Consider the following 19,857-nt stretch of genomic DNA (forward strand, 5'->3'; position numbering starts at 1 on the left):
CAATAACGCCACAAAATCTGATCAACGTTAAGCTCATAAGAAAATATCTATTTATAATGATTAGGATGATGATAAAACCTTGGGTATCTTTTAAATAAAACCTAATGGGCTTGCACATTGTGAATTTAGTAATAGCACTGGACACACCCTGCAGCTTGAGCTTTTCACGAGTACCGATAATGACACAAACGACTGACAGCGTTTAAGGGAAAGAGTAAAATATTTTCGGAACAACTGAAAAAATTGTTTTCAGTTGTTCAGTTGTTTGCAGAAGAATTACGTGCAAACAAAAATTTTATGGGGATTAGATGAGAATATTTTCAAGTGCTACAGTTTGAAACAAGCACCTGAAGTACAGCTATGCTAGTGCATGAGGGCTAATTAAAGTCAAATCAATTGCTAAGCTAAAAATGTGATTAAAACGAGGCCCGAGGACTCTTTGCACATCTGTTTCAGCTACTGATGAAGCTAAATATAAGTCAAAGATCGAGAACACTGTCAACATGAACAGCACTGAAAAAGTGTTAGTGAGCTGATTACAGCCACAGCTGTAAGGTTAAAGGACAGGGTTTTAAGTTGTTTGATGTAACTGTTTACTGTTTGAAAATAAATTTCTTAAGAAAAATATCATTTTTACTAACACTAACTATGCTGTTCACTTTCACAGATGTTAAACAAATGAGTTTAAGCTAAAGCAGCTAATAATGGGCTTTTTTTATGTTGCAGTAAACTAATTTGGATGTGAATAGCTCTGCTGCATTTGAACAAATAAGTAATCTGCATTATTATTTTCAGAATAACATGCTGAGAGATGTTTAGCTTTGCCGGATGTTATGAAAAACTGTGTTCACAAGTCTAGATCCTGCCACCGAGGAGATCGCGAGCAGTAGCAACACATCAGAATCTGACAGCAGTGAATGCAGTAATTAGACTTGACCCGACAACTCCGAGGTGTGAGTGTGAGGCACAAATCAGTACTTTAGAGGAGCATCTGCTTCATCGTCAAATATAAACGATCCGTTGAATTTATGTAAATCAAGTTGGTCCAACTCAAAGCTAAAAAAGCCCTTTTGGAAAAGGGATTAGAGCTGGATTAGCTATGTCAGCACATACATGCCAACTCCAAGTCCACTGTCTGAGATTAATGCTTGCCCTTCCTATCGGATTAGGATTAGGGTTTGGACAATGTATAATAAATGATTAAGGGCAAGAGAGGAAGGCAACTGTTTTATTAAGCTCTAAAACAAAGTTCAGATTGTTGCTCTAGAAATTGTTGTGATTTGGGAGCTTGTTTTTTTGTCTTTCACTTTCTCCCAGTTATAAATCATGTCTTAAGATAAAAAAAACAACTACAAACAAAATTATGTGATCATATGCTAAACTTTGTGAAAATAATATTCAGAACAAAAATTAAAACATAAAGGGGCAGAGTAAGTTTTTTATAATGACCTTATATCCTGTTTGTAAATGCTGCTTGATGGTGCAAGGATATTTCATCAGATAGTGAAGATGTCAGCAATCCAAATAGTAACTATTCAGTACAACGTGAAACTAAAATGATTACTGCAACATTTACTGATTTATGAATACTTTTCAGTTTCCACTCACCCTGTTTGAACCTTTTGTTAGCAAAAAAAAGAAAAAAAGAGCAAAATAGAGAGAACACGTCCTGTTAAAATAGAAGATATGATATTAGACTTTAATACTTGGCTAACTTGGTGCAGCGGTGCTGTAGTTATTACTGTCACTTCTCTTTAAACCACCCGGGACTTTTCTGTGCTCAGCTTGCATGTTTTATCATGATCCCTGTATGGATTGTCTCCAGGTGCTCCAGCTGTCTACAAGAGAAGTGAATATGAGCGTAAATAGTTGTCTGACTTGTGGACCTACCAGGGTGTGCCGTGTTGTTTTACCTCATGTCAACTGGAATACACCCCAGTCTCCTCAAGGACCTCTAAAAGAGTAAACAGGTAGCTTACTCCAGTCTATAGAGGCAGCTGTCTCTGTAGATTGAGGCATCCACCAAGTACCTGAATTATTTTTAGTTCAAAGTCAGCCTGGTTTCTCTGTACATGCCTTTTTCTCTCAGTTCCTTCTGTCAGATGTTGTTTCTAAGGCCACTTAAATGCACAATTTAGAATCTCGCAGGTGCAGAACTGAAAGACTCAGCCAACAAGTCAGATGTTGACTGAATTAATCATCTGCAATGATTTCTGCATGTGTATGTTAAACATGTTAATCGACTCCTGCATGATTAACATCTTGGCACAATACGAAGACGTCTCATTGACATCCTAATGAGGGTACAGTTCATCCTACCGCCTCCACCCAAATTACAAATGTCTGTTCATATGTCCTCTAAACCAAACCTTCTGGTGTTGTGTAACACTTTTATTTCCATTCGCTTTTGTTCAGCTTCTCTGATTCTATTCCCCAGTGGAAGCTGCCAAGTTGATATTTGAAGTCACTTAATTCTCATGGATGCCAGGTGTCTATTTTCCTTCATCCTAACCTTCAAACAACATCAGCCTTCCTTACAACAGCCTGTAGGGATGTATGCTAACAGCAATTCCCCAGCTGGGAGCCTAGCAATTACAGAACCCCTCATCTATTCCTTTAATTGCAAAGGGAGCTGCTTCCTGGGCGATCAGACTCCTAGCCTGCCACCAGGGAGACTGGCTTCATCACTGCTGGCAGCCTCAGGTAAATGAGGGTGTTTTGCTGGAGAGTTAAATAAAGGTTGTTTGTTAATAGAGGGAGGTGATTCATACCTCTCTTGAACCATAACCTTAGCTCAGCGATTAGTTGTTCTGCTTGATGGATGGGTCACATTGTTTGAGACTAGTTCAAGGACAACACACAATGCCTCAACAGGATATCTAAGTACGATAAAGCATATTAACAGAAGGCTCTAAATATTTTCTGGAATAAAAAGAAATGTGAAAAACAGACTGAATGCTATGCAATCGACAGCAGTATCATCTTTATGAACACTACAACGTGCATGAGGGGGATCGCTCATATATATAAATGGACTCCTGAAGGCTCATCCAGGAACAAAAAAAACAATCCGGTGCATTTCCTAATAAGTCACTTCTGGCCTGATGAGAAACCTGACACTTAATGTGTTTGTGGGGGTCATGGCAACGAAATCCTCTTAGTGGTGGCAGTGGGAAGCCAAGACAGCTAACGTGCTAATTAGCCTGTTAGCGCAACAATGTGTAAAATGGTGATTAGACACAAGATTACACTTTTGCCTGCATAAACCTGAAGCATTGATAACCCACGCTGCTACCCAACAAATAAAACACATTTATAGCACTATCCTATTTTTTTTCTAACCATACCGAAAATCCAAGGATGCCAGAGACTGCATTGTTTGACTTTGATAAAACACACTTTCTTTATTTCTTCATTAAAGATGACAAGACTGCACCTTTTAATCAACATCTCATTTAAACCCAACTAATTTCAATGTTTTTAAAGCAAAGCATACAGTGAAATAGTGCCTCTACAACAACAACGTTGTAGCAAATCATTTTAGAATGACCCTGGATGATGTCGGAACTGCTGAATTGTAGAGGCTGAATAAAACTCAACCACAAATGAAACTTAGATGAGGAATTCTAAAAGGCTATATTGGTTTAGTTTCTTCTGAAAGTAAAGAAAATAAGTCCTCCTTTTCACTCCAGCAGCTGATGTACTGTGGGAAAGGGCATAATTAACACATCCACTATCAGATGCAGTAAGAAGCTGCACAGAGTGATCAATGACAGCAATTTCAGTACAGATCAATAAATGTGAATGGCTCATATGACTTTTCATATAAATCATTTTCTATAGGCGTTATGAAATCTGGGAGGCAGCTCTTTGGAAAATGGATAAAAACATACAAAACAGATTTGACACGACTCTATTGGAACCTGATCAACATTCTTCTGTAGAGACAAAATAAATAGTGGTTAAGTCAGAATATTGCAGTGGAAATTTATATTCTCATATTAACTTGAATTTGGCTCAAAGGTTGACCATAAACTTGCTACCATTAATGGATCAATGTTTTATTGAGACGCTTGAGAGATCAAGACAATGCCATCACTCAGGTCTAATTGACATGATGAGGAGCTATTACTTTATTGATCTACCTGGCAAGTTGCGCTGGATCAGCTGAGGCCTGTATCGACCTGACTAAGTGGGTCCACAGACCTCTGAGGGTCAGGCAAATGTTAAGGGGATATTACCAGTTTTGTTGTCAGCTGGGTCTGAATTGGGTAAAAAGAAAGAAAAAGAAAACATAGTGACCCTGATTGTAATACCTGTAAAACTGTGTGCTTTTAGGTCAAAAAAAAGAGAGATTTTGTAGCTCGCGACAAATAAAAACATGAATAAACCTAGTTAGGCAGCTTAGTGAGTTAATATCATAACAATAAATTATCATAAAATAGACTTCTGATCTTTTTACACACCACCAAATACTGTACATAGACTGTAAAACAATAACTCCAGAGTGATATAATTATAACAAAAAGAAATTCCAGATAACCAGCGTGAGCCTGTCATCATTTTTTTTTCTTAGTCCCAACCAAAGTCATGACCAGTCATCTGGTAAAACTTGAAATTAAAGGGTTTATAAAAGTCTCTTAGCCTCTGAACCACCTCTGGGTCAATATTAGGATGGGTCCTGCCTTTGGTTTTACCCAAGCAATGTGGCCTACTGTTCCCCTCAGGTCTCTTAAGGCAGGGGAAGCCTTTTGCTGGGTTAAAGTGGAAATGCTTCTCTGTGACCACCCTCCTCAGCCCAAGAAAGTCCTGGACACGAGCCATCTCACCTGCAGGGTCGGTAATGAGACGCTCTCCGCTAACGAACAGCAGCTGCTCCATGGGAAAGTACTGGAGCCAGCGCTCAAGGTGCTTGGCGTACATGCCAATTTGTACAGCGCTCCATGTGGTGTCAATCAGACCTGCCGAGGTGTTCTTCAGGGTCAGGCTCTCAAAAGAAGGGATGTCTGGCTTCTTGGAGCGGGTCTGAGTGTAGTCTGAGATGGCTCGCGTGACAGGATCCCGGACAACTACAATTAGCTTTGTGTCTTTAGACATGGCGTAGATTCGAGCAGGGACCTCCTTAGTAACGTAGTAGCTGGGGGTCTTTTCCATGGTCAGCTGGCCTTCTGATGACTTAGGCATTAATTCCCTGTAAAGAACAAACACAAAGAATTACATTTGCACTGCAGATGACATATTTTGCAAAAACCTACTCTACCATTTCCGCTGTATACTCTGTTTTCCTTTGTAGAGTTAACAGCTTACAAAAGTGCCAATCAAGGACGATGAGATTAGCGATGACATAATATCACTTCATGGCAGCTTTATAAACACTGTCAAAGAGAAGCTAGTCAGTCATCACCAAGAAGACAGTAGTAGAAATCTTGAGCTGCATTAACAAAGCCTGTGACAGTGCATGACGTGACAAGGGCTGGCAGGTAAAGCAGAAGTCCTATCAATCTTCAGTAACTGTGTGGGGGAAAAAAATACACAGTTCCACATTCCGAGTACAAGCTGTAAAGGAAGACATCCACCCTCGTGTCCCTCTTGTACCTGCATTAAACATCTAATGACCTAAATCATCTCACAATCATCACACTGAAATATTCCTCAGACTCATTACGTTATACTTAAAAATGCTGGTTTAGCTATGAATAGGCAGCTTTATGCACTTTAATGTCATGCACCTTTCTCCTAATATCAGTATTTTTGTGAGAAATGTGACAATTTGATGAAGCTTTGCATTCCTTTGGAAATATGCTTGGAACCTGTCTGTTCCCATTACTGCATATTCTTCTTAACCCTGGATGGCTCGGGTTGATCATAATATAGCCTGTTAACTGCAGCCCTCACTGGATAATGGCTCAAGTGAGCCAAGGGGGATTAGGACTAAGCCAAACACGCAGCAGCATTAGAGGCTGGTTGGCTGCCTGTTGGCGAACTGGGTGGTTGGCTTGTCTCTAGAGAGAGGGGGAGAGAGATATGTGGCTATTATGATGAGAATCACTGGTGAGCATTTTAAATCCATGAAAAAACAAACAGTTACACAAGGTTTGGATACAACACCACATATTCCTATACAGCTGAGTGCAAGTAGGGAATGCAATTTTCATGCTGGGATCGAGTCATGGAGTTGCTGATTCGACTCTTTTCCTCATCTGGTCCTCATCCATCATCAAAAACATGTAAATAAAAACAGAATGCAATGATTTAGAAATTATAGCATTCCAGTTTTACTTTACACAGCATCTCATTTTTTTTTCTTTTTTTAGAAATTGCATTGCATGTTGAACTAACGTTTTGGTGCCCCGCAGCTCTTAATCAGAGTCTGAGATCTCACGCTGATGTGACAAATGACTTGAATCAAGAGCAGTGTGCACATATCTCTTCTTCTGACAAAGAAATGTTAAGCCATGGTATATTGCCTTGCGTTAACAAGCATCCCTTTCAATCAAACCTCATGTGGGTTTGCATTAGTCACAATGTAAATCTTCAGTTGCTACACTGCATGGTAATATTCTTAGGTTTTGATAGTGAACGGCTGATCTAAATCAAACAACAGGAAAGCAGGGAGTCATGTCATGTCATTAAAACAATTACCACAATTTCCAACCATCTGTTGGTTTAACAACAGCTTTCTTCGTGCAATTCTGCATCAGCAAACCAACAGAATATGGCAAGATTTTGCTCTTCACAGCACTGCGAGAAGAGAAGACTTTAGCTACAAACATCACCCAAACGCTACAGTGGGGCAAAAAAGTATTTAGTCAGCCACCGATTGTGCAAGTTCCCCCACTTAAAATGATGACAGAGGTCAGTAATTTGCACCAGAGGTACACTTCAACTGTGAGAGACAGAATGTGAAAAAAAATCCATGAATTCACATGGTAGGATTTGTAAAGAATTTATTCGTAAATTAGGGTGGAAAATAAGTATTTGGTCACCTCAAACAAGGAAAATCTCTGGCTCTCACAGACCTGTAACGTCTTCTGTAAGAAGCTTTTCTGTCCCTCACTCGTTACCTGTATGAATGGCACCTGTTTGAACTCATCATCTGTATAAAAGACACCTGTCCACAGCCTCAAACAGTCAGACTCCAAACTCCGCCATGGCCAAGACCAAAGAGCTCTCGAAGGACACCAGGAAAAGTATTGTAGACCTGCACCAGACTGGGAAGAGTGAATCTACAATAGGCAAGCAGCTTGGTGTGAAAAAATCAACTGTGGGAGCAATCATCAGAAAATGGAAGACATACAAGACTACTGATAATCTCCCTCGATCTGGGGCTCCACGCAAGATCTCATCCCGTGGGGTCAAAATGATCATGAGAACGGTGAGCAAAGATCCCAGAACCACACGGGGGGACCTGGTGAATGACCTGCAGAGAGCTGGGACCAAAGTAACAAAGGTCACCATCAGTAACACACTACAACGGCAGGGAATCAAATCCCGCAGTGCCAGACGTGTTCCGCTGCTGAAGCCAGTGCATGTCCAGGCCCGTCTGAAGTTTGCCAGAGAGCACATGGATGATACAGCAGAGGATTGGGAGAATGTCATGTGGTCAGATGAAACCAAAGTAGAACTTTTTGGTATAAACTCAACTCGTCGTGTTTGGAGGAAGAAGAATACTGAGTTGCATCCCAAGAACACCATACCTACTGTGAAGCATGGGGGTGGAAACATCATGCTATGGGGCTGTTTTTCTGCCAAGGGGACAGGATGACTGATCCGTGTTAAGGACAGAATGAATGGGGCCATGTATCGTGAGATTTTGAGCCAAAACCTCCTTCCATCAGTGAGAACTTTGAAGATGAAACGACATGACAATGATCCAAAACACACCGCCCGGGCAACAAAGGAGTGGCTCCGTAAGAAGCATTTGAAAGTCCTGGAGTGGCCTAGCCAGTCTCCAGACCTCAACCCCATAGAAAATCTGTGGCGGGAGTTGAAAGTCCGTGTTGCTCGGCGACAGCCCCAAAACATCACTGCTCTCGAGAAGATCTGCATGGAGGAATGGGCCAAAATACCAGCTACTGTGTGTGCAAACCTGGTAAAGACCTATAGTAAATGTTTGACCTCTGTTATTGCCAACAAAGGTTATGTTACAAAGTATTGAGTTGTATTTTTATTATTGACCAAATACTTATTTTCCACCCTGATTTACGAATAAATTCTTTACAAATCCTACCATGTGAATTCATGGATTTTTTTTTCACATTCTGTCTCTCACAGTTGAAGTGTACCTCTGGTGCAAATTACTGACCTCTGTCATCATTTTAGGTGGGGGAACTTGCACAATCGGTGGCTGACTAAATACTTTTTTGCCCCACTGTATTAGTGCAATTTATACAGAAGAGGGGTTCTCTTCCTTATACAGTTTCTTCGCCTAATGTCACCTGCTCTTTCTTTTGTCTATAGAAGCTGTGGGTCTTACATATTTATAGTGTTTTTCCTCTCCCTGAGAACCTTAGCTACAGTTGAAGGTGATGGAAAACAACAGAGGAGAGAGATACAAAAAAACTATACTGGAGCCCACTGCAATTATCTTCTCCATCTCTTGAATAAACACAAGTGCAGTGCCGTAGGCCCTTTGTCGAGGCCCGAATAGGCACAAAACCTCACTACCTATCAAACTTTCCACTTAGTCAATGAGAAAAACAACCTGCGTGATGAGGGCATGCATTATTCATCTTAGCACCGATAGAGAACAGGAGAACATCTCCAACTGAACGAGGTCTGAGAGCGAGTTGCCTTAGGGGGGGGCAGATGTAGCAAGCTTTCGCAATTTGTTCTGCTTAATAAACAATGTTGCCTGGAACCAATAGGTTTCAGTGCATCTATCAGTCAGCTATGCAAATGCATTGTCGTTTAGCATTGAGGCACACTGAGCCATAAGGTGCTGACTTTGACCCCTTCATGAATTTTTCATGGTTTTATTTGGCTATACAAAGCTAATAGCCAAATATATAACCATGGTGGCACGGTGTTTAGTTAGAATCCTGGGTTTGATTCCACCAACTGGCTAAGTTTGCACCTGTGGCTGTGTGGGTTTTCTCCAGGTATTCTAGCTTCCTCCCACAGTCCAAAGACAGGAAGTTAGTGGGATTAACTGGTTATTCTAAATTGAATGTGTCTCTACTCTGAGTTGGCTTTTCCAAAGTGTGCCTTGCTTCCTGGCCTATGCAACAGGCATAGTTTCCAGCTTACCTATGACCCTGGTTGTATGTGTGAAACAAAATGGATTGTGTTTTCTGAGTCATGAAGCAAAAAATAAAAAACGCTTATAATTGTCATGTTACAAACTAAATTGCATTTCAGACAAACCTCACTCAGAGCAATAGCAATGGGGAGATAAGGAGAGAGGAAGAGAGTAAATACAAGGATTAGATGGAATCAGGTGCATTGTCGGAGGATGGAGACTGCATGCCCCCACCCCTCTGTTCTGACGCCAAAGTTGTCGGCAGGCATTTTTAGATGCAGCGTCTGCATTTTCTTGCCTCAATAGCACAACCTACAGACAGACATTAATCTGGGATTGGTGGGTTGTGTAATGGGCCTCTGTTTTGTCTGCCGGGCAGTCAGGTGTGTCCATTTAACTGGCTGCCGGGGAGACAGGGCTTGTTTCTGGTGCCTTGTTTACATTCATTGCTATCAGGAAGCAGGTTCAAAGGTAGGAATTTACAACATCACTGCATGTAGCTTGGTGCTCAGCTGCTGGGTGATGTCCTCAGTAATGAGTTCAGTAAGGAGCAAGTAAGGTGCAAAAAAACTCCAGAAGGAGGCTTTTTTTTGTATTCTGCAGTATTCTGCTTGACTGACTCTAATTGGCATCTATATTTCAGCTTTCTTAGATCCTAGTGACAAGGGACAGTGCTTGAAAAAAAACCCTCAACGTTATCTAATGGCATGATGAGTTCTAATCTTACCCTGCAGTTCCAAGAGCAGTTGAGCTTCTGTGGGAAACATCCCTCTCCTCGAAGACAGGATGAGAGGTGTGGTATGCAGCCACTCGGAATAATCAGACTAGTGTACTAACACGCAAGGATTTCTCTAGCCATTGTGCGCCTTCCTTTTAAGTATCAAAAACATCGTCATTACACTTTAAATTTCCTTCTTATGGAGCCACAAATAACAGCTTTTGCATGTCCTTCATTATTACTGTCAGTATATGCAGAACTCAAGGCCACCTGGTTGCCTGGTGGAACCAGGCCTGTTTTAAAGAGAGGAGGAGGAGAAACAGGAGGAACAGCCATTCTGGTTTCTCTCACACAACTGCCAGCCTTCCTTTAACATCTAAGAATTCAGGCAATCCATTCTTTACAGAGCTTTTAATCTAAGTCTTGGTGCTCAAAAATGCAATCCAATAACATTCAGCTAATCGCTTAGCGTGCACTGTTTTTTTGTAATTATGACAACAGCTATAAAAACCTTTGTTGCTATCAGTGCATAGTAAGCCTGTATGAGTTACTCGCTACTTTCTTTACACACAGTAGATGAAAAGAGACAACAGTGTGAGCCATCAAATTTAAGGGGGGTTCACAGGAATGTGTTTGTGTCTGAATCTATGGATCAAAGTTCAGGGGTGAACAGTCCTGCAACAGCAGCCAAGCTGAAGTGAACTAGTAGTCACTCAAATGCAAAAAGCACTGACAAACACTTGCATAGTTGTGGATGTAAAAACTGTGACACAGATATAACAGGGCCAGGAAAAACGAACTAATATGATCAAGCTTTAGTGTGCTGACTGAATAAGCACAAAGTTGTCGAGAGCTTAATAGCATTAATATATCGGAGCCTCGTCAGCTTAGCTTTGTATTGTTTTGAGCAGTAATGGAATAGAAATAGTGTACATTAAAAAGCTTAAATTGTGTTTTAGAGTTATTATAAAATAGAAAAGAAATCCAACATCTATGTTTCTGGCATATGTGATGTTTGGAACAATTAGACTATTCCTCACAGATGCAAGGTGGTTTGAGAGGATCAGAAAACGAAAACAAGACTTCAAAGAAGAAAAACAAAGATGGCTGAGGCAGACTGGTTGTTTCTAAAGTTGCCCTGACTTTCTGTCAGGGAGTCTCTGCAGCAGAGTGAAAGACAGCTTCAGGAAACAACACATTTTCCCTGAAGAAACTACAAAAGAGAGAGATGAGGAAGTCAACAACTCATGGGGATATAATGGAGTGAACTTGTTTTGTTTCAGTGTTTCCAAAGTGCTGTAATAAGTGCTGTGGTTTGACAAATTGCCTCAAGCAAAAGCCCAGGGGGTTGTTGCAGCAAATTAAGCCTCCAATCTCTGGAATAGGGAAGGATGCGCACATTACTAGTATCGACGATTTATAGGATTTATTCTAGGAATTGCTAGCAAACAAAAAGGTCTTTGTAGGAAATGAAGTTCTTAAAGTGCAAGGTTTCATGGTTTGCTGGGAAAAAAAACCCCCAAAACTTCTTTTCTTGTGAGTGTGCTGACACATTAGTTTAAGCCGGGTGATACCTTCATCGAGAGCTGTCTCACTTACACCAGTTCTCATGTGTCCTTGCAGCTAAAAGTGTTGAGTGCGCAAAAAGATACCAGTGGATTTAAATAAACCCGCTCCTGGGAAATGCAACTTTTCGCACAGAAAATCTGAAAGTCAACTTTCGGGCTAAAAAAGCTTAAGCGTAGTGTTTGAGTCTTTTCTTGGGCGGGTTCCAGTGAATGCTCTTCCTGATGAACTCCTGCTGGGCTTCGTCAAAGGGCACTTTCACCCTTTTGAGCACATTTGCATACAAAGTGAAGGCAGAGAAAACATGTTTCACACTAATTGTCTGCTCTTTTATTGTCAGGGTTGCAATCCTCAGGGGTTCTCCAACATCCCTTTTCATGGAGCTCCATCACGCAAAAGTAAGAAAGGACTCACTTTAAATTTACTGCCCTCTATCTGCCGCTGGGCTGCAGTAAGCTCCCCCGGGGCTCCAAGGAGGATTAGGCCCTGTTCTCCGACACCCTCCATGAGTTAGTAAGAAAGCTCTTCATTGTTCTATATTTGGAACCTCAAGAGGAAAAACATGATTACAGCAATTAAGTCACATCTACTGCACAGAGCCCAAAAGACCTTGATCAGAGCGTTGAACAGAAGATAACCTGTCCAAAAAGATATAGAGGAGGAAGTTAGAATTGTGCTAAAAAAGCCATTCCCACGGCTTTTGGAAGTTGCCTCCTGCGCTTTGTTCGAGTAAGCATGTGGTATTGTATGTCTGCTTCGCTTTTTTTGCCTTAGAGTGAAAACATGCTATATTGTGGTTGGCCTCCTGCTGGGCGAGGGCCCCTCCTCTATGTGGGGCTCCAGAGGGATGGACACAACAGACCTCCAACAGAATGGAACACACCAATCACAGCAGATAAATGGTGCGGGCACAACTCAATGCCACCCCAGGAGCTGATAAGCCCACCCAGCAGAACGCACCTCTCCCCAAGCCACTGCTCACCATTAGTCGGGGGGCAATGAAGTGAAAGATATGGGCCAACAAGTCAGTGGATGCCTCTTTCTGGCTTGGTTAGTGTGGACACAGGATTGTCTGATGACTTTTTTTTTTCAGCAAAAGCTCAAATGTATTACAGAGTATACTTTTAAAGATCATCCAGCAACAATGCACTCTTCCTTAAAGGCAGCCGGAGGTTTTCTGAGCACCACTAAATGATCATTAAGGGCTGACTAGATGTCACAGGGCTGTGCTGCAAGGGGGTCAATTTGTGGCACAGCGATCTCACTGTGACAACTCAAGCCGAGTTGTTTTAATTAGCTGGATCACCTCTCTGAAAAAAGAAGAAGTCTTCATTACGCATTAAACATTCTCAAGATCAAACTGCTTCTCACAGCCACTAACTGTGTGTTTAGTGTGCATGTGTCACTGTGAACAAGAAGTAAGTATGCCTCACTTATCTGTAAAAGGTTTTTTTCTTGGACTTTTACTTAATGAACATTAAATTCTATCCATCTTTAATGATGGTATTTCCTTTTCTTTAAGCCATCATTCATTCCAGACATGTGTTACTTGTAGATTAAAACAGCATGAAGACTAATAAGTGTTCAAGCGCAGGACGGTTTCATGTTATTTTTGAGTCTACAGTGATGGACAAAAGAATTTCTCCGTAGACTGACCATCCAAAAATGCCCTAAACCTGTCCGGAAATTCTCAAAGGAGCTTAGGCAAGAAGTCCTTTGAACAATGCTTCGCTTCCCCTATTGTAGCTCTATGAAGCCAGCTTTGAAACAGTGTCTACATCCTTTGACATTACCTGTTAATCCCTGGGCTCAGTCAAATGGACACCTGAAGCAGCAGTATCTCCTATTATCTCTTGTTAACAATGTGGCTGCTCTGATGTAAAGCACTCAGTTCCAATCTACAGTATTTTCTTTTTCCACTAAGAGTAGTGCATTGTTATTGTGCAGCTGAGGTGATAGTAAAGAGCTTGCATACAAGGACAACAGTTGCCATGACAGAGAATACAGTAAAAATGTTGCCTTATTCAGTGTTTAAGCAACCAAAGATCTGTGATGAGAGCCTCTGATCGACTGAGCTTCTGAAACAAATTACTCCAAATGAATCAACAGAAAGTTGAATCTCACTTCAGGAAGTTAGATGACAGTTTTATGTAACTTGCTGACTCCTAGCTATAAACCAAAGGCTATTACTCTGAACCGCATCCAGAATTCAGGTCAAGTCTAAATGGAAGCTCTGCATTATCATTTTCTCCCTGGTGCCTGCTCTCCTTTTTGGAAAGCCAGCGAAAGTCAAGATCCAAGGATAGATGTAGAAAAATTCCGGGAACTGTCAGTCAGGGTCAAGCAAACACGCACAAAATAACTGTCCTTTGTGTAAATCGACACAACTTGGAAAAGCGGCCAAACAAAACTGCGCAAATGATAACAATTTCCCTTTATTAAAATGTGAATTCGTACTGTGTCACTTATTCAAGTGCTTAGAGTGCATTAAAGGTTTGACTTCACTGACAGTTGTTAAAACTGTAAAAGTTTGTCATTTATATGCTAAAAGCCTGAACCTGCTCTTCATGCTGGTAGATATAGAGATTATACAGTGCTGCAGATATCTCTATGACAGGAGGAAACAAATAACATCTCACCAGCAGTATTTATTTTGTGGATAAACCCCATGGTTGAGCTTCAGTTAGAGGCAATGAACCTGCATGGTGTTTCCTCCTTTCCACAATGGATATTTTACATTATATATTCCTCCTTCATGATTGGTAATCAGCATGACAAACTGTGAATCTGTTTAACTAGAGCCCATAATACATGACACACTCTACACTACATAATCTCAGTATGAGTGTTTGTATTTATTTATTTATTTAATTCATTATTGTTAATATTCATAAAATAGAAATCGAGTGTTACATGGTTTTCGCTGTGACAAATACACCGCGTAAAATTATTTTTCTTTTTTTTAATGTAATCTCTTGGTTTCTTCTTCTTATCAACTTTCACACATAGCTCGATCATCAGAGCTGATGTTATGAGGCTACCTGTCAAAATGATTTACAGGCGTAACTTTTGGTTAAGTGAGGCTAGACTTTCAGGACATGAAAGGCTTTAGTAGAAATGTAAATATAACTGTGTCTTTAATAAGCCAGGGGAGAAGGTGGTTGTTGGGTTTTATGAAGATTGAAAATATGACGATCAATCACAGCAATGTAAACCTCAATTATTGCGATACATTTGCAGACAACTGGAGATTTATGTCCACATAAGTAGCCCACGTTTCAATGAGCAAACAGCTTTTTGGAAAATGAGGCATGGCGTGTTTTTGTAGCGCTCGTGTGCGTGACTCGTGGGTTTTTAATACTGCACTGTGAGGATGAGTGAGCTAGTCTACCTGTACCACTCCAGTCCTTTATCGTAGTTGCGGTCGAAGAAGTGCGGCTCCGCTCCCACCGCTCGGATGTCCGGATGCAGGCGCAGAAACTCCAGCAGCGCCCGGGTGCCTCCTTTCTTCACTCCGATGATGATTGCCTGGGGCAACTTTTTACTTTCCGACTCATTGAGGGAACCTGACATGGCATTATCATCCAACGCTTTCGCCTCGCCTCTAATTTCATCCCACTCGTCTCCTCTGCTGTCCAACTCGTTCTCGTTATTTAGTAAGTCCCTGGACGCTCCTAAAGAGGACCCCTGGTTGTCAACTTCTGCGTGGTTTTCGCGTCTGTTCACCGATCCGTACGTCAGGTTTGGAACAGTGGAGCAGTAGCCAACACAGCAATATATCATATACACCCAAAGGGACAGCATTATGCAAAATACAAAGAGTTTGTTTTTCACGTGGGATGATGGCACAACATGTAGACTGTGTATAATCGGACTATATTCCATAGGACCGCCGTGACAAAGTTGTATTCCAGTTACTTTGCATTTTGACAAAGCTGCCTCACTCCTCTGCCATAGTTCTGCTCCTGGACAACCGCTGCGCAATTTCCCAAAACATAAATTAGCGTTTAACCAACATGGGAAGTAAAACTGAACTGCATATGCTCATCTAGTTCCACTTTAATACCTGTAAAAATACTTTAATTTAAAATAAAAACAAAAAAACTGAGCGGCAAAAAGCAATTCGAACAGATCACCAGTTGAGCGATATGCGCGTCAGGAACCAGCTTGCCTCCCATCACTGCCTCTGAGCGTCTGAGCGATCACTCTGAGGCACCAAGTTATTTTCAGGCGAGAGCGTCAAGCAGAGAAATTATCATTTCCGATAAGCTTTTCAAAGTAAGCGTTGTCAAGTGGTAAAAGAAATCTATACATACGGTCTACACTCGCATATTCACATTTTATCCATGATTTGTCTTTATTTAATACATTTTTCCTTATATAGATTTTTTGCATACGCTACTTTAATACAACTGCAATCTATAGACAGTGGATCAGATTATAACTTTAAATCTATGGCAGGATATTATCCATAGACAAATAATAATAATGATGATGATAATAAGTAGAAGAAGAAGAAGAAAAACCTATGTACTCACATTACAGCACACACTGATCATAATTTAGGCTGAAATTTACATTCATATGATAATATGTGCCACCCTTTGGTACTTACTGTGATTTGTTCATTTTTATTACTAGAACAACATCGATTCAGGTTGTGCTTAAAAAATATTACACACAATAATATTATTTTTTTAAAAACACACATTTCAAATTTTGGAAGATTTTTGACATTTTCTTTTTCTTTTCCTGTTTTTTCCCCTCCGTGCACATTAGAAGTCGGCCAGAAACCTCTTTTCTCTACCATATCACTTGACTTTTATTTTGAAAGTTCAGGGATTTTTCTTTCAGCCTTGGTCTACTTTGATGCAGGTGAAGCGCTGAATGTAGACTAAGCAAAAAAAAAAAAAAACAAAAAAAAAAAAACTCACCAAAACACACACGAACTTCAGCCTGGAGCGGAACTTTAATAAAATCAAAATATGCCTTTTTAAAAATAAATAAATACATAAATAAAAATAATTAGTTATGAAAGAATGAAGTTGAAGTATTTATGATTATAATAACAGAGGAGGTCTCTCTTTGGTGTAAGGCACAATTTAATTTACAGGTGGCTTACTATAGCACAGGGAACCACCAAGGAAAGCAGTAGGTAATTTTTATTTTAACTAAATAGAAATAGATAAAAAATGTGTTTATTTATTTATTTAAAAACAAAGGAATACTAATTACGCTATTATCTCATTTGCACATTTGACCCGTGTGATTTTTAAATACCTACTGATCAAATGGAAGCACGTTACTACATACGTGTTTCTGTCAAGGGAGATCAAGCCATCACAGATTTTATAACTTTATAACTTACTGACACAAACATACATCCAACTAACACATGTGTCAAAGATCAGCTGTTTGTTGACAGCCTCCCACATTTCTGTGCTATAACCGGTTCACGTGAGTCACCTTTAATTGCCTCATAATGATTCCGAACGGCCTTGCTAACGCCACAAAAATGTGAACGTGTAGTTCCACACAAACAAACGGTATCACGAACCATAAAAGTTAATCATTTACCCCTTAAGGCTGTGGGGGTGGGGCCACGGCAATCACGACAACGATGAAGATGCGTGATTGTGAATTTGGAAGCACAAAAGTTTGTTTCAGTGTGTTTGTGTTAGCACCTCCTTCTGGTGCAGGGTCAAAGGCCTCCAGTCCCACTGCACCCCTGAGCTAGCAGAGGATTAGCAAGATTACCCCAGAGCTGCCATGTCAGTCAGAGTTTTGCCAGAGACCACCCTGCCCCCTTCATCTAAGCCCCTTATCTCATCTCTCAGACACTGCTATATATGATATGCGTGTGGTGTGCGGCTAAGTGTGTGTGTGTTTTCTAATCCTAATAGTTGCACTTCCACAGGACACAGGCACAAGATAACCTGTTTGGGAAACTGTGTGCACCAAGGGGTTTGGTTGGAGCTATGCACTTGTGGTTTGCCCTTTCCACTTTGTGTACAGATCATGTTTATCTTTGCTCTGTGTACTTGTACCTCTGAGTGGAAGTTGAACTGTTGAGTTCAAGTATCGAAGCATCAGCAGTAAAGTTAAAGTCCAAAAAGCTTGTTCATTTGACGTGCAAATGAGTAATGCCGTTTTCATGTGGATGTGTCACTGAGACATTTTCCACATTCAGAGCTCACAAAATGGGAAAACTATCTAAGTAAGTATCACAATGAACAAACTACTACACTGCTGTTTTGAAAGAGATACAATGTGTTTATCTAACTTGGCTGAAGCCAAGGTTCTACTGACAAATTCAGTCTGTTTTTGCCAAGTGTAAACACACTGGAACACTCATATGGAGGAGCGTCAGATAAACAGAATAAAAAGGGGAAATATTAGTTTTCTTATGTAATGTTCCCTGTCACAAATTGGCTCAAGGAGAGTGAGAAGCAGGAGTTCACAGATGAAATATACTTATAAAAAAGTGGAATTTATTAAAACTTTACCAAAACTTCAAAACATCAAATGTCAGTGGATGTGTGTCGTATGTGCTGTTGGAGGTACAAACACACAAGAAGGCCGATGCCAGGTGGATGGCAGAGAGAGGCCAGGGGCACGTTCAAACCTGAACACGATGCACAGTGTTTTGTTTTGTTCCATTTTTTGGGGATGAATGAAATGCTTCCTTGAAAGGATGTGTGGAGTCACCGGTGGGCTTGGAAGCATGTGCGCTCTCATTTGGTGGGTGTGCAAGAAGAGTTGTCCTATCACACAGCAATGCCTACATAAATCACACCACTCTGGTTAAACAAAATAATAATAATGTTTTGAATGCAAACCAGGTGAATCAAAGGGTTGACTTTAATAGGCTGGGAGACCCAGGTGTGCTACTTTAGCTCATGAACCTTTTATATTAGCCTCCAATCTATAAGCTAGGATCATAGGGGCACTGCAGTCCATACCAGATCGAGTATTGTTATTTATGCAGGTGACAAAAGTTTGAATTAGTCCAAAAATTAACAGAAATTTCAGAAGTCATAGAATTTCGCCTTGTGTAATGCAGCCGCTTAAAGTTCACACACAGTAGAAGAATCAGACTTGAGCCACATTTCAAGCCACTGGGAAAAATACTTAGCAACTAATAATGAAAACGCCCACAGATTTAGTATATGTTTAGTATTTTATTTGATATTAATGTGATCTCTTATGTCCTCTTTTACAAACTCTAGCCACTTTGTTTTATGATGTTTATGTATAAATGAATGTAGGCTGTACGTGTATTTATAAGTGTGAAGGACCCGTGGGAGAAAAGCCAAGACTGAAGCTTGTGCCAAAGAGCCAAAGAAAAAAGGAAAGAAAGATCAGCATTAATATATAATGTATCAAGGCACTAGCTGCTCAAGAACACTCATATGTTTTAATATGATCAATACTACAGCATCTGTATAGATGTGTAGTCAGCTCGCTGGTAATTTGACTGAAAGAGCTATAAAGATAAACTATTATCACATTGATCATTTATTTGCTTGTGATTGAGAAACACTGTAGAGCAGTTATCAAAGAGGGCATAAGCCCTATTGTTAGCTTTTTCTAAGGCCTCCTTTTTGTCTCCGTGCTGGGGGATTGACAAACTTCAAAGTGGTGCACAGTTTTGGGAGGATGAAACCTAGAGTTAGAACAAAAGACACCTGAGGGAGGATACACACAGATGCACACAAATACACACACGCACACGAGCACAGAAGGTGCCCAAGCACGTTTTTTTGTTGTTGTTTTTTTCAGATTTCTATAAAAGTGTGTGTTAATTTGTTCCATCTGTCATCCGTTACAATAAACAATATCCAGCAGACACACACACACGCACTCTGCACTCTGTGTCACTTCACAAGGGCCGATGAAAAGCAAAGTGGACACACTAAAGGGAGCGCTTGACTTGTTCTACACATCCTGGACTGTGTTAACAGACTTCTATTCTGCAGCCTAAACAGATGACATAAACAGCACCCAGCTCATACATGAAAACCAGACAGTCAAATAAAGACCTGTGTCTCAGCACACACTCCTACTCCAATCATGGGATTCAGTGTGTGTGTTAACCACTAAAATGTGTACTCTTGTTATAAACAAATACAACCTTATCTTCCTTTTGTGTATTTGGGTTGCCAGTCTGCAATTATAATGCAATTAAGAAATGCAGAAAGTTCAAATATAGAACCGTTTAACATCGTGACTGTTCGCATTAGTGAAGAGTGCTGTTACTTTACTGCCAGGTAAAAAAAGAACCCTAAAGCTGAGTCTTATTAAACATCTGCCTGCACAATAGAACTTCAAT

The 19,857-nt window shown here is 40.5% G+C and overlaps 1 protein-coding gene across 1 annotated transcript; it reads right to left on the reverse strand.

Moving 5' to 3' along the window:
• Positions 1-3,389: 3,389 nt before the first annotated feature.
• Positions 3,390-15,708, reverse strand: hs3st3b1a (heparan sulfate (glucosamine) 3-O-sulfotransferase 3B1a). Its single transcript, XM_085351662.1, has 2 exons — positions 14,917-15,708; positions 3,390-5,191 (listed from the first exon to the last, which is right to left on the reverse strand). Exons 1-2 carry the CDS (start codon positions 15,408-15,410, stop codon positions 4,573-4,575), a joined length of 1,113 nt encoding a protein of 370 aa, XP_085207788.1. The 5' UTR covers positions 15,411-15,708; the 3' UTR covers positions 3,390-4,572.
• Positions 15,709-19,857: the final 4,149 nt, after the last annotated feature.

This window comes from Diplotaxodon limnothrissa, linkage group LG4 (genome assembly GCF_057381915.1).
Source record: "Diplotaxodon limnothrissa isolate DT_005_m linkage group LG4, D_limnothrissa_male_GT1.1, whole genome shotgun sequence".
In the NCBI taxonomy this organism is placed as follows: Eukaryota; Metazoa; Chordata; class Actinopteri; order Cichliformes; family Cichlidae; genus Diplotaxodon; species Diplotaxodon limnothrissa.

Coding starts and splice junctions, on each gene's coding strand:
- hs3st3b1a (XM_085351662.1), bottom strand. CDS start 15,410: ATGGAATATAGTCCGATTATACACAGTCTACATGTTGTGCCATCATCC. Junction 5,192..14,916: donor AAAGGACTGGAGTGGTACAG/GTAGACTAGCTC, acceptor TGTTCTTTACAG/GGAATTAATGCCTAAGTCAT.